The following is a 14,150-nucleotide window of genomic DNA, read 5'->3' as shown; positions in this document are numbered from 1 at the left end:
GGCGCCCAGCGGGAGAATGCCCCACGCGCCCAGCCCACCCGCTCCCTACCTGAGAATCTGGAAGTCGAACTGGATGGTTTTCTTCGTGTCCCGGAGGTGAGGGACCGTGAACCGGAGGCCACCCCAGATCTGCGGCGCGAGGAGAGGACCGTGGGCCCCGTCGGCCTGGGCGCTGGCCTCACCCCGATTCCAGCCCCCTCCCCTACGCCCTTGCGCTCTGGACAGGTGGGCCCCTGCCCTCCCGGATCCTCCCTCCCGGGCCAGACTTACACTCGCTCCGGCCTTCATGGGGTTGCCCAGGTCACACACCAGCAGGCGGCTCTGGTTCACCGCAAAGTAGTCACAGCTCAGGCTGGAGAAGTTCTGGAGGTGGGGCCGGGGGGGGCGGGTAGAGTCAGGTTTGGGTGCCCCGCAGCAGGCCCCGTCCCCGGCCACGCCCCGGAGCCCCCTCTCACCCCCGGGTTTCTGACGAGTCCTGAGTACTCGGCCTCTGGAGGGGCCGTGACCCGCAGCTCGGCCTCATAGGCGCCGCCCTCACCCACGTTCTGGGCATGGAAAGTCAGGTTCAGGGAGTTCTTGTCGCCCAGGTACACGTGGTTCTGGTCCCTGGAGGGGAAGCACGGGGTGAGGGACACTCTGGGAAACGAATCCCCCAGCCGGGACAGCGCGCCAGCCCGACGGCAGCATGGTAACAACAGAAACCATCTCTGGGCTCCAGCTGCCCGGCCCACCAGCCCGATGCTCCACGTGACGGTCCACTCGGTCCCCGCGAAGGGCGGGGAGGCTGCCGCTATCACCCCCGTCACCCCTGCTATGCACACGAGAACCGGTGACTTCCTGAGTCACACGGCTTGCTAGCATGTCCCTACTCTGTGTTTTCAGGTGCCAGGTGCTTCCAAGCCCCCCCCCCGCCGCCGTCCCGCGTGAGCCCGTGGCACCCGGGACCCCCAGCCCGCGGCGGCCTTCACTCACCCGAACACTTCCAGCTGCAGGTCCGGCACGCAGATGTTGTCTTCTCCACAGTCCAGCAAGATCTGAGCCTGGGGAGCAGGACAGCCTTGGCGGGGGGGGGTTCGGACCTCCGCCTGCGCTGAAGGCTCCCCCTCCAGGGCCCGGCCCCGGTGCCCAGGGCTCACTCTCCCCCGTCTGGCCTCCCCTCTCTCCTCACCTTGTCTTCTATGCGGCTCTTGCTCTGATAATGCAAGACTGGCCGGAGGCCATGGGCGTCCACGGGGGCTTGGGGGTCCAGGGAGAAGTTGAGGGCGATGTGAATCGGGGACAGCTTGTCGCGGAACTCGGACTCGTTCTGGGGTGGGGGGACAGGGCTCGCGGTGTCAGGGGACGCTGGGCACTTGGCTCTGCCCCTGAGCCTCTCCCACCTCTTTGTCCCCCCAGCGCCCTCAGGAAGCCAGGTGTCCAGATCTGCCCATTCTCTTGGCTTCTGAGCCTGGTTCCCAGGTCCTCGGGCAGAAGGGCCCCCCTCTTCAGCCCCCCGAGTCCCAAGCCTCTCACTGGAGTCTCCTGATCTCCTTTTTTTCCCCCAAGAGGGGCCCCGGCTCTGCGGACAGCCTCCCCGGGCCGCTCCGTACCCTGAGGTAGACCTTCATCTCTCTGCAGTCCTCCCGAGCCCCGTTCTGGATGAGGAGGGTCTGGGTCAGGGTCGCCTGTCTGGAGGCCAGGAACAGTGCCCGCCGAACGCCCCCCTTCTGCTTCTGCCAGTCCAGCTGGAGCTCCACCGTGAAGCCTGCGGCCGGAACACGTGGTCGGAGAACCTGCCCTTGCTCACGTGTTCAGGGAGAAGGGGGCTGCCCGAGGGCCCGGCCCCCCGTCCCCTACCCCGGCGACTCCCTCACCGATGGAATCAGGAACGTGCTTCCCGGAAGCGTTGAGGCAGAAGCTGAGGTTGATGCTGGAGGCAGACCGAGGGGAAAGGTGGTGTCTGCCGTGAACAGGCCCGTCCCCCACCTGCCTCCCAAACACCCCGACGGGGACGCCCGCACTCGTCCCCTCCCAGCCCTGGCTTCTCCGCCCACTCCCAGGCACGCACGGAGCCATTTCAGACTCATTCTCTGCATCTCCCGGGCCCCAGCTCACCAGGCCACGGGGTTCCCCTCCAAGCTGCAGCTGCGCTCCTCGGGGTTGAACATGGCGGGGAAGATGGTGAGGGAGGCGCTGGTAGAGACGATGGGGCGACCCCTGCCAAGAGTGGATACGGCGTCAGTAGAACTAGGACTGGTCTCTGGGATCTGGGCGCAGGAAGCCGACGCCCCAGCCCCAGGGGGCCGGTGTCCTTTGGGCCCTTTCCCAGCCCCAGCCCTACTGAGAGATGCCCCGTTCCCACTGTCCCCAGGCTGCCCCCCGGAATCCATACCTGTACACCACAGCCTTGTCCACACCGAAGGAGCCCACAATCAGATCTGCAAGGAGGCAAGACACTACCCCTTACGGCAAGGCCCGCATCCCGATCCTTCCTTCCTAACCCTCTTCTGGAGTCTTGCTCGAGGGCGGCCCACGTGCGGGGCAGCGCCGGGGGTGGCACCGTTCTCGAGCTGTCCCCAGGGGCTCAGGACGGCGCACCGGAGGGCGGGGGTCCTGCCTGCGACTTGCAGAGTTCTCAGGTGCAGGGTCTCCGCCACCACTCACCCGGGTATCCGTTGCCGTCCAGGTCTCGGCCTCCTCGAAGCGCAGAGCCGAAGAAGTGTGGCGTGTGGCCGGCCGCCCACAGGGGCAGCAGAACCTGGGACGGCTGAGAGCCCGGCCCCCCGGGGCCCCCGGGGAAGATGAGCACCACTCCCTGCTGGGTCTCTCCGCCAAAGGGCGCTCCGACGGCGATGTCTGCAAGACAAGACACACCACACACCCGTCAGGAGGCCGGGAATGCAGGGGTCTGGTCTCTGCCACCAGATCCCGGGGCCCAGGATCCTCTTCCTCCCCGTCTGTCGTTCCCAGTTTTCCAATCTCTTCAAGTCCCAAGACCGAGACACAGGGATGAAGGTTACACCCCTCCTTGCGGGGGCCACTGGGGTCTGGGTCTCTTAGCCACCGTCTCCCCAGGTTCCTTCTGCCGCAGGCTCCAGACCCCTGGTCGGCTCCTTGGGCCCGTGGCACTCACCGTTGTAGCCGTCCTGGTCCAGGTCCCCCAGGGGCGTCAAGGAGCTGCCAAATCGGCCAAATTCATCTTGGCCAGTGAGGGTCAGGGTGGGTGTGGGCTCCATGCCAGCTGGGTGCTGCAGGTAGATGTAGACCCTCCCCACCTCCTGAGGCCGCCCATCAGCCGTCCGCTCCATGAGCAGAGGTGCCCCCACCAGCAAGTCGTCCAGCCTGCGGGTAGGAGGAAAACCCAGGCATCCGGGTACCCTGCCTTGCCACCTCCCCTCCCCAGTCCCCCTGCCGGGAAATCCTGGGCGTCCCGCGTCCCACGCTCCCTCCCGCTCGGGTGAGAAGCCTTGAGGTCTTTGGCTCTCCGCGCCCTCCTTGCTCCTGAGCAAGGTGAAGGCAGGCACCGGAGGAGAATCCAGACACAAAGCCTGGAGGAGAACCCTCCTCGCGTGTTTCTGCCCCACTCCCACTTTTCAGCCGCGGATCTGGGAAGGGCGTCGCGGGGGCCCCTCTCCCGCTGCTCACCCGTCCCCGTTGGTGTCTGTGGCAGCCACCGCGTAGCCGAAGTAGGAGGCCATCTGAGGGGGTGGGGGTAGACAGAGGAGCAGCACTGGGTCAGGACTAGGGGCTCGATCGACGGATCAGCAGGGACGGGGGGGGGGGCAGGCCGGAGGCTGGGCCGGGCCCATGGGCTGGCCGCAGGCCTGCTGGGTGGTGTGGGGGCGTCCTCACCTGTTCTCCTGAGAAGTTGTAGAGGGACCGGATGTCTGAGCCATTGAGGATGGTGACCTGGGGAGGATGAGACGCACCCATTGGTCCTGGACCCCCAGGCCGTCCCACGGGTGGAGGGCACATGGGCATGTGGGCACGGGACCCCCGGGGGGCACCTGCTAGGCCTCGGCCACTGGTCTCCCGACTCCCTCCTGACTTTGCTTTCACGTCCCCACTTCTAGGCCACGGAGCTCCCACTGGTTTTCTCCGAATCACTGACCAACCCCTGACGATTTTCTATGTCCACGTCCACCCCCCAGGACGTGAGGTCAGCGGGGGCAGCACTTGGGTCTGTCCCTTGCTGTGCCCGGAGTCTGACGACGGGCTTGTGCGCGGCGGGCAGGGATAGTCACTTCAGACAGGCCCACGGCCCCGAGCGCGTCCGCCAGGGACACCCTGGCCTGGAAACCCCGGCGCCGGGGCCCAGATTCCCAACGTCTTGGCGGCTCCTCCGGGGCCCCGGGGAATCCGGCCCAACCTCTTTGTTCTCCCTCGACCTTTCCACATTCTCCTCATCCTCAATCAGCCCCTTTCTTCTCCTTTTCTTCTGCGATTTTCACGCTCCCGTCACGGAGGCCCCCTCGCCTCCTCTGCAGGGATCCCTCAGAGAACCTTCTCTGACGCGCCTGCCCTAAAAGCAGCTACCCCTCCCTTACGCCGCCCTACCCTCTGGCCACTCCGCGGGGCGACGGCTTCCGAGGAGGCCAGGCCCGATCTGCACCCCGTGGGTGACCCGTGAGCCCGTCGCTGGGTGGGATCCCTGAGCGGCAGGTCCCTGGCCCCTGTGCCCCAGGCCGCGCCCCATCAGAGGCCCCTGGGAGACTCCCTGCCCGCCCCTCACCTGCCTCCGTGAACGCTGCGGCGGGAGCGAGCCCCACGCCACCCCCATCGGTGCCCTCCCGACACTCGCCGCGGCCTAATAACCGCCAGGTGCCCCGGAGTCCACCGGGCGCTCGGCCGTGACCTCGCCTCATCCTTGCAGGAGCCTCGAGAGCTCACAACCATTATTAGCCCATTACACGGAGGGGAAGTGGGCTCAGAGAGGCTCGGCCGGCTGCAGGGCTCATGGGACGAAGCAGGCCAGGGGTCAGGACACTGATCTATCCCCAGTGCGCCCCCCGGAGCCCTCACCCTCTCCCCCTGCCGTGCGGGGCTCTTGGAGCTGAGCCAGGGGAGGGGAGGGGAGGGGAGGGCAGGGCGGGTCAAGCTGAGGCTTACGTAACCGTAGGTGAGGTTCCCCTTGGGCACGCCAGCGACAAAGTCTGCAGAGAGAAGAGAAAGCTGTGGGCTGGCTGGGGGCGGGGGGTGACGACAACTCGGCTCCCGCAGCCCACGCATCCCGTCCCCTCGCCCCGCCCGGCGCACACTCACCCTCCGTGTCGTCACCGCTGAACTCGCCCACCGCCACAGAGTACCCTGGGGGACAGGGTGGTGGACGTGAGTGTCCCCGTGGGGCCCCTGTGCCGCGCCCCCCCCCGCCCCCCGCCGGCTCCGTCCCCCGCCCGGCCTCCAAGGCAGCCTGCACACGACTGCGGCCCAGGGCCCGGGGCGCCGGAGCGGGAGGGGCGAGGCCGGGGGTCCTGAGGGGCTCCCCCCGAGGTGCCCCCCGGCTCGCTCACCCAGGTAGCTGTCGTCATAGATGGAGCTGGCCTGGCGGGTCTGCAGCTGCCCCTGAACCAGGTTGATCAGATACTCGGGGTAATAGGACTCTGCGATCTGCTCCTGCGTGGCAGACAGGATCTGGCCTGGGGAAGGGGACGAGGAGTTGGACGCGGCGGGGAGGGGGCCCGGGGAGGGAAGCCGTGGGGGGCGGCGGGGACGGGTGAACCGGGTGAACGCGTCTCAGGAAAGGCAGAGGAGAATCGGGCCGGGGCAGACGAGGGAAGGGCGGGACGTCGGGCAGGGGGTGGGTGGCAGGCCGTGTGCCAGGGCCGCGCGAGCGCCTGGGAGGACTCACCTTGCCAGAAGTAGCTCCCTGGCCCACCCAGGACCACACGTCCGGTCTGTGGGGGAAGAAAAGGGTCCGCGTGTGGTGCTGGCGCCCCGTGACGCCGCCGCCCGCCGCCCCATGCCCCCGACCGCCCCCTCACCTTGGTGAACTCTGCGCTGAAGCCCCCTTGGCAGTAGCCCTGTCCCGCGGCCCAGCTGAAGTCTGTGGGGGGAGAGGGTGGCGGCGAGGAGCCCAGCACAGATGGGCCTCGCATGGGGGGACGAGGGGCGACGGGAACCCGAGAGGGGGCCGCCCCGGACCAGGGTGCCCCGGACCAGGCAGCGGTCAGGAAGGCCAACTGGGGGGGGTGATGGAGGGGAGGCGGGCGCCGGTGCCCCCTCCTGCCCTACCTGAGCGGCAAGGTGCGTACTCCAGAATTCGGGTGAAATTGTCCGTGGAGAGGTAGCAGGTGCCCACGGGATCGCTCAGCGGCTCCTTCTCCGTGCGCCAGCTATACAGGGGCGCACAGGCCTGGCGGGGCCCGGGGGGGGGGCGCTCCAGGTCAGCCCGGGCTTCTCGCCTCCACAGCCCCACCGCGTTCAACCCCTGCCCACGCCCCGGGCCCTCACCAGGATGGAGGAGCCGTGGGCTCGAACCGTCGCTCCGAACCACTGCAAGGACTTGTACTCCACAGGCTCCTCCCCGTCCGGGCTGGACACCGACGACTCCAGGACCCGGGAGCCTTCAACGGGAGAAGGGGTCGCGCTGGGCCGTGGCTGGCAGAGCACTCGGGGCGCCCAGGCGCTTGCAAGCCCTGAGCCCCAGGACTCACTGGGGGGACTGGGGAAGGGGCTTCAGCGTCTGCTTTGTGGAGCCTGACTCAGTCCTCCCCTAGACACATGTGTGTGCACACACACACCTGCACACAGGCACCTGCACACACACACCTGCACACACACACCTGCACGTACACGCACCTGCACACACACACCTGCACCTGCACACACACCTGCACACACGCGCACCTGCACACAGGCACCTGTACACACACGTGCACGCACACATGCAAGCGCTGGGAACCTGGGCTTCTGGGGCTGCCTTCCCCGGTGCTCCAGCCTCATGGCCCAGGCCGGGTGCTTGCAGGTAGGTGGAGGCAGGACGGGGTGGGAAGGCCATCTCAGGTCAGGGTGGTCCCGGCTGCACTTCTCTGTACCTGGGCCTGTGCCTCTACGGCACCTTGCTCCATCCCCTTTCTAGGCCTTTCTCACATCCGGGGCTGTCTCTCCAGGCCCTATCTCTGCCCTCCATGGGGTGGTTTTTTCCTTTCCTTTGATTTAATCTGTTTGCTAAAAAAAGTCAGTTTCACGTTCTCCCTGCCCACACCATTGTCTCTCTCTCTCTCTCTCTCTTTTTTTTTAATCTCTCCTCTTTTTGGGCAGCCCAGGTGGCTCAGTAGTTGAGCATCTGCCTTCAGCTCAGGGCGTGATCCTGGGGTCCCGGGATCGAGTCCCACGTCGGGCTCCTGGCATGGAGCCTGCTTCTCCCTCTGCCTGTGTCTCTGCCTTTCTCTCTCTCTGTGTCTCTCGTAAATCAATAAATAAAACCTTAGAAAAACACCTCTCCTCTTTTTGTCTCCTCACTCGGTCTTGGTCGTCATCTCTGGAACCGGACCGTTCGCGTCCCTGCTCCCCCCGTACACTGGCTGCAGGACCCCGGGCGAGTCACTTAAGCTCTGCTTCCTCACCTATGAAACGGGCCCACACCTCGCCCGGGGCAGGACCAAGCCATCGAGGTGTGCAAGCCTCACAGCAGTGAGCCAGCGCCCGGAAGTGCTGGCCGGCGCTCCTGTCCTTCTGTCCGCCTCCCTGGGCCTCCCTGGGCCTCCGTCCCATGCAGGCCCGCGTGTGCGGGGACCGAGCTCCCGGCACCGTCGCTTAGCGCTCGGCGGGACCAACTGCAAAGCCTGTGTGACTCTCCCTGCCTTTGTCTGTGTTGCTGCCCGGCCTCCCAGAGCTGTGGGTGATTCAGGGGAAATGAGAGCCACATGTTTCTGAATCACGCCGCCCTCCTGGGCTGGGCCGGGCCGCGCTGAGGAGCCTGCACCAGGCGGAGCTGCAGCCCGAGTGGGACACGCGGCCCCGCAGGGCGGGCTCCAGCCTCGCCGGCCACCCGGGCGTCCCCTCCGGGCGTCCCCTCCTGCCCACGGGGGTTACCTTTACTGTCAAATTCAATGGGCGTGCAGTGGCCCCGGCCGGCGCCCCAGGGGCAGAGGTAGACGGCACCCCCCTGCAGCACTCCGGGCTGGCTGGTGTTAGCCTTGGGCGCGCCCACCAGCACGCTGACCCTGCGGAGGGAAAGGACGAAAGGACGCAGTGACTCCCAGCTCCCCTCCGGCTCCCCCGCTGCTGGGCCCGGGGCTGGCCGGGGGTGGGGTGGATGCCCCCTGGTTGTATTTATATCTCAGGAGATGCCACAGATGCCAGAGGCCCAGGCTGGAGTCAGGCGGTCCCCATGTGCCGCTGTCACTAACACAAGCACCCACCCCTTCCCTGGTCGCGAGAGAAGGGGAACCAGAGTCCGCTCTGGGAAGGGAACAGGGGCCAGAGAGCCTGGGCCCCGGCCTCCCCATCTCCCCGTGGTCTGCAGGACGGGACACGCAGCCCCCGAGCTGCGGGGTCCGCTCACGTAGCCTCTGCCCTCCCGTCCCAAGCCAAAGCCCTTCTCCGGGCCAGGACCCAGGCGTCCGACTGCCCGGCTTGGGGCGTGTAGCAGGAAAATGTGAGCCCTGGAAATCAGTGTGCAGAAGTGGCGAGAGGAGCGTGAGGGCGGCGAGGACACACTCCCCTGGGCCCGGGCCTGCCTGCCCTGGGCTCTCGGGGTGGACGTCCCCGTGTCGGCCAGGTTCCTGCTCGGCCCCTGAACCCCCGTCCTACACACCATCCCTAGGAGTCTGAAGCCAGATCTTGCTCTACGGGGGTCTCGGTTCTGAAACGGGGGCCTCGAGACCTTGAGGAGGAAGCTGCCTTTGCTGGGGCGCCTACGGCCTGGCTGGGCACGGGTAAGGTCCTGGGCAAGCTTCCCTGCCTTCGGCGCTGCCCCCGCCGCTGTCGACGCCCCTGTCGCCCCTGGGCAGCCCTGAGCCCTGTGGTCTGCTCCGGCACGGTGTCCCCCAGCACCGCACCTGGCAGCCTGGGCCGGGGCCCCTGACCGCGGGGCCTCCGCGCTCCTCCCGGCCTGCCTCTGGCACAGCTTCTCACTGTCCCTCTGGCCCAGGACTACTCGCTTTCTTTGTCTTGGCTTCCCCAGTCCTCTCTGTCTTGATGTCAGATCTTGGGCTTTTCCATCTCTACTGGCTTCTGGCCTCTCTCAGCTTTCCACAGGCCTCGTACCATGGCTTCCCTGGTATTCGGGAATGTTCCCGAGCCCTCCTTCCCGGAGAGAGCGCGAGTGCCTAATGGTGGAGGGCCCCGGAGCCAGGGGGCCAGGTGCGGCAGAGGGGGGGGCTTAGAGGAATAGGGGATGGGGATACGGGGCGGCGGAAGTGGGGGGCGAGGGGTGGGCAGGGGGGCCGGAGGCTGAGGAGGGAGGGGGCGAAGGCAGGGTCCGGAGGACAGGAGGGGCCAGAGACGGAGAGTTCCTGGAGGGAAGGGGGTGGGGTGCGCCCCTGGTTACCCTGGGGACAGGAAATGTTTACTGCCTGTGGCTTCCTGTCTGTTTCCAACCTCTCACTTCTCCGTTTGTCTCCCACCCGCCGGCCCCACCCCTCTCACTCAGCCGTCACACCAGGGGGGTGCTTGGAAGGCCCGGGCAGTGGGGCGGTGGGGCAGAGGCTCGCGTGCCAGGGCCAAGGCCGTGAGCGGCCAGGAGCCGGCCGTCAGGAGGCGCAGCCCCAGGGAAGGGCCGTAGGGGTTGGCGCCAGCTCGGGGCGCCCTGGGGCGGCTCCCCTCCGCGCTCTCCAGGTGAGGAGGCCTCCCGGAGCTCCGAGAGTCCAGGTGTGGGAGGGCACAGGGCGGCAGCCAAGGGACCCCGCTCCCACTCCTAGTTTTCCCAAACCCCCTGCTCTTGATGAGGACGCCAGCCTGAGCGCCCCCAGATGGCTTGAGGAAGCAGCCTGGGGTCCGCCAGGGGCAGAAGGTCAGAGAGGCTTTACAAAGCCTCTGAAGCCCCCAGGCTTGGGGCCGACACTGTGGCCGCGTGGCAGTTCAGGAGGCCTGGCCTGCGGGCAAGGGACACAGACCCAGACCCCCGCCCCGCACCCTGACGTATGCCTGTGGGTGCAGTGGCCCCTCCATCCCAATAAATAGCGCCCTGCCCCGTGGCCAGGCCAAGTGCCTGGGGTCAGAGTAGCCAGGCCGCGAGGCTTATCCTCGTCCCCCCACTCCCAGTCCTTGCTTCCTAAATCCTGCAGCAGTTGGGCCCTCTTGGGGCCACCAAGGTACCAATGGACCAGGGGACGGTCTCAGGCTATTTGCAATATTTCGGAAAGCCTAATGGAAATCATGCCTTTACCTGATAAGGTGGCTGGGCTAAATCAGAACCTCAAGTGCATTTGCTTTTGGCCAAAATTCAATCAACATGTGGGGGAAGCCGGTTATCACATACTGGTCAGAAGCTCTGATTGGCAGCGATGGCCGTCTTCTTGTTCTACCTTCCAGTTGGTAAAAACCAGGAAAAGGGAATTAACTATTCCTTACTAAGTGCAGTTTGGCAGATACACTCTTCTAACGTGTAGACTTCACGGAAAGAAATAATCGCCTCAATTTCTTTTGAGGCCTCGGATCCCCGAAGCTCTAGGGTTGGCTCGTGGAGCCACAGCCCGCCACTGCTCTGAGGCACCACAGGGAGCAGCCGCTGGTTTGCAGCCTGTCAGTAGATGCCCCAGGCCGGCCACATGGAGTCCAGGGAGGCTGGCTTGGTCCTGACCCACCTCCTCATCTTCTTTCAGAGCAAGCTCTTTTCCCCGTTGTATAGAGAATGCCCTGGTAGGGTATCATTTGTTTTAAACAAAAATAAAGGAAATAAAGAAAAAAATTTAACTAAAAAAAAAAAAATCTACAGACCTAGTCCCATGTTCTCATTTTACAGATGGGAAAACCAAGTCCCAGAGACGTTAAGCAACATGTCCAAGGTCACTCAGAATCCTTCCCGAAATAAGAACCGGAAGCTAAGAATCTTCCTTCCTCGGCCAACGTTTTGGTCTATGCTGTTGCCAACTTACCCCCTTGCCTCCCCTCTACTATCTCCCCAGCCAGGCTTCTGATTAACCAAGTTCCTGTTCAATACACGGTTACTGTTTGACTCTGTTGGCCTGGCAAGGTCGGGGGTGGGGGGAAGCGAGTGGCCCGGGACCCAGCTCCTGCAGGCCTTCCGGCAGCCCTGGCCAGGCCTGACGAGGACATCTAGACCCCCCCGGTGTATTCTCAAGAGATGTGCCCGGCGGGCTGGCGAGGAAGAGTTGCACCCACCTGTGGCAGTGCCCGTGCCCGTGCCCGAGGAGAATGAGGAGCTGGGCTAAGACGGGGCGCCCTTCCAGCTGGTGACCTGGGCCACAGCACCTCTCTCCAAGCTCTGGATTCTCCCCCATCAAATGATGGGTGCCCCTGAACAGTCCCTAAGCCAATTTCTACGATTCCTGAAGTTTCAGTATATATATAGACATATAACGGGACAGTACTGTTTCCTATGTCAAATGCAAGGATTTTTGTTAACAATCCAATGGAAAAGTTGATGTGACGGTGCTAAGGAATGTGAGGGACCATTATTACTATCGGCGCTATAAGCAAATACTAGAAGCAAGAAAGAAGTGGGGGGAAAGTTAGGCAAAGAACCAGGTGATACCCCGGGAGGAGACACCCAGAAGTTGAAAACAGCTAGCTGGTAAAAATCATGCCTCCCCCGTACTGATCACCCTCTGCCTGCGGACCAGGTGCCTTCTGGGGGTGCACTGTCTCCCTAAGTCCTCAGGTAACCTCGTAGGCGAGGTGTCTGATTTTCTTGAAAACACCGTGAAAGCAGAGGGAAGGTAAGTCGCCCCAGGTCACACAACGAGGGAGCGGTGGGGCCAGGATGCACTCCCAGCACGGTGGGACTCGCAGCGTGACCCTTTCCTACCAGGTAACCCCTCTCGGGCCCTTCGATGCCCCTTCAGTGTCCCCGTGAGAGGTGTGGCAGGGCCAACGGGAGCCCTGAGGCCCGCCCTCTCCGGCAAAGGCCCAGGTCCCGGTCGGGAGCTGTATTTGTCTCCGGTGGGTAGGGAGGGGCTGAAGGCCCAGCTGCGGTCCCGGTCCAGGGGGAAGTGGATGGTTCCCGGTCCTACTCTAAGGGTGTACTTTGGGAGAAAATGAGAGGGGAGGGCTGCAGGCCGGACACCTGGGTTCTCTCGGGAGGGGAGATGAGCAGAAGGGGAGGGGTCGGGGTGAGAAGGCTGCTGCGGGGACTGTAGGACCGGGCCAGCGGCCAGACAGACACCTAGGGAACGGGAGTGTGTGAAAGTCCAGATGTTGTACAGGAGTCTTGTAAAGGGGAGATGACACTTTGGCGAGGTGGGGGTGGGCGTGGGGGTGGACCACGAGGAGGGTTAAGGGCCAGACCACTGGACTTGCCCCCACGTGGGGGAGGACCGCATCCCCTCCCTGCTTCCCTCTTCCCTGCTCCATTAGGGTTGTGGTAAGCAGTGTGAGGGGCCTGGGGGAGGCCAGGCCTGGCAGAGGCTCCAGGCCAGGGTGATGCAATGGGGTTTGGGCAGGAGGCCAGGGGGGTGGGGTGGGGGTTGGGTGGGGACCTTGAATAGCGCAGAACCAACAGCTGGGGCCTAACCATCTTTCTTTTTTGCCATCTCCAGACAAAGGAGAAATTTGCACACACGCACCCCCACTAAGTCAGTTAGAGTAACTAAAACTTCTCAGGAAATTTAAAGAAAGTGAGTAGAGAGCGGTTCCTGCACCAGGTACAAAACGGCTCGGTGTGACCGGGGTCCCGTGGAGGGCCGGGGCCCAGGGGTCGGGGTGGCGCTGGGGACCAAGGGGGGCGGTTTCCAGCCACTGGAGGCTCCGGGACCTGGCAGCGGAGCCGCCCACCGTCCCTCCTGCTCCCCGGGCCCCACGTTTAACAAACCCCCTTGTTCCAGGGCCGGCCGGGTCTGCGGGCTCCCGCTTCCCAGGCACCCGGACCGGCACCGACCCCGTGCGGCGCCCCGGCCCCCAGGTCCCCCAGGTCCCGAGCCCCCGCGCCCCCGCTTCCGACCCCGGCCCGGAGTCGACAGCCGACAGGAAATCGGCATTTCTCTTCCTCCCGGAGCAGGACGAAGGGGGGCCGCCCCTCCACGCGCTCGCCCCTCCCGGCACGTCCCAGGCCCGCCCTTGGCCCAGCCGCCCGCGCCCCCGGACCCGGCTCAGGGCTCAGGGCTCAGGGCTCAGGGTCCCGAGCTGCCGGCCCCCGTCGGGATGGAGCCTTCCCCCTGCGGGTCCCGGGGCGCCGGAGCGGAGGGAGGGGGGAGGGGGGAGGGGAGCAGAGAGGAGAGGAGGGGAGCCCAGGGGAGCCCAGGGGAGCAGAGAGGAGAGGAGAGGAGGGGAGAGGAGGGGAGGGGAGAGGAGGGGAGAGAGGAGAGGAGGGGAGCCCAGGGGAGCCGAGGGGAGCAGAGAGGAGAGGAGAGGAGGGGAGAGGAGGGGAGGGGAGCAGAGGGGAGAGAGGAGAGGAGGGGAGCCCAGGGGAGTACAGGGGAGCAAAGTAGGGAGGAGAGGAGACGAGGGGAGAGGAGAGGAGTACAGGGGAGCAGAGAGGAGGGGAGAGGATGGGAGGGGAGCAGAGAGGAGAGAGGAGACGAGGGGAACCCGGGGGAGCGGAGGGGAGAGGAGAGGAGGGGAGGGAGCAGAGGGGAGTAAAGTAGAGAGGAGAGGAGGGGAGCGGAGAGGAGAGATGAGCGGAGGGGAGGGGAGGGGAGGGGAGCCGAGGGGAGTACAGGGGAGCGAAGTAGAGAGGAGGGGAGGGGAGCCGAGGGGAGGCCGGCCCCCGGAGCCCCGAGCCCCGGCCCCGCCCGCTGCACCGCTGCACCGCTGCCCTCCGCTGCCCTCCGCTGCCCTCCGCTGCCCCCCGCGGCCCCGGCCCCAGCTCACCCGCGCGCCCCCGGCCGGTAGAAGTCCACGGCGAAGCCGAAGAAGGAGCGCGGCGGCCCCGAGAGCACGGCGGGGGCCTGGGCGTCCAGGTTGAAGCCCGCGGCCCGGGGCGGCGGCGGCAGCAGCAGGAGCAGCAGCAGCAGCAGCAGCGGCAGCGGCGGGGCCGGGCGCCCGCGGGGACCTCGCGCCCCGGCCGCGCCCTCGGGGAGCCCCGCGCCCCGCATCGCCCTGCGCGCTCC

At 65.8% G+C, this 14,150-nt stretch overlaps 1 protein-coding gene across 3 annotated transcripts in view; it reads right to left on the bottom strand.

Annotated features, from left to right (window-relative positions):
* The window catches only part of ITGA5 (integrin subunit alpha 5), a 19,741-nt gene extending 5,591 nt beyond the window's left edge, over positions 1-14,150 (bottom strand). For 2 of the 3 annotated variants that reach the window (XR_012017246.1, XM_072797612.1), the window contains exons 1-22: positions 13,912-14,150; positions 8,014-8,144; positions 6,430-6,542; positions 6,211-6,331; positions 5,961-6,022; positions 5,828-5,873; positions 5,490-5,615; positions 5,242-5,286; positions 5,089-5,132; positions 3,832-3,888; positions 3,625-3,677; positions 3,113-3,321; positions 2,644-2,835; positions 2,372-2,417; positions 2,095-2,196; positions 1,854-1,909; positions 1,590-1,744; positions 1,169-1,306; positions 973-1,040; positions 456-606; positions 271-363; positions 50-129 (exon numbers count right to left, since the gene is read on the bottom strand). Coding sequence is in view for 2 of the 3 variants with exons in the window: in XM_072797612.1 (XP_072653713.1) it covers positions 50-129; positions 271-363; positions 456-606; positions 973-1,040; positions 1,169-1,306; positions 1,590-1,744; positions 1,854-1,909; positions 2,095-2,196; positions 2,372-2,417; positions 2,644-2,835; positions 3,113-3,321; positions 3,625-3,677; positions 3,832-3,888; positions 5,089-5,132; positions 5,242-5,286; positions 5,490-5,615; positions 5,828-5,873; positions 5,961-6,022; positions 6,211-6,331; positions 6,430-6,542; positions 8,014-8,144; positions 13,912-14,135 (2,312 nt within the window). In the remaining variant the exon portion in view is untranslated. Of the gene's footprint in view, positions 1-49; positions 130-270; positions 364-455; positions 607-972; positions 1,041-1,168; positions 1,307-1,589; positions 1,745-1,853; positions 1,910-2,094; positions 2,197-2,371; positions 2,418-2,643; positions 2,836-3,112; positions 3,322-3,624; positions 3,678-3,831; positions 3,889-5,088; positions 5,133-5,241; positions 5,287-5,489; positions 5,616-5,827; positions 5,874-5,960; positions 6,023-6,210; positions 6,332-6,429; positions 6,543-8,013; positions 8,145-11,265; positions 11,400-13,911 lie in introns of those variants that run through there. The other variant, XM_072797613.1, reaches the window with a different exon arrangement.

The sequence above is a fragment of the Canis lupus genome, chromosome 25, assembly GCF_048164855.1.
Source record: "Canis lupus baileyi chromosome 25, mCanLup2.hap1, whole genome shotgun sequence".
Classification (NCBI taxonomy): Eukaryota; Metazoa; Chordata; class Mammalia; order Carnivora; family Canidae; genus Canis; species Canis lupus.
Note: the sequence above shows the minus strand (reverse complement) of the source record. Positions and strands in the feature narration are given on the sequence as shown.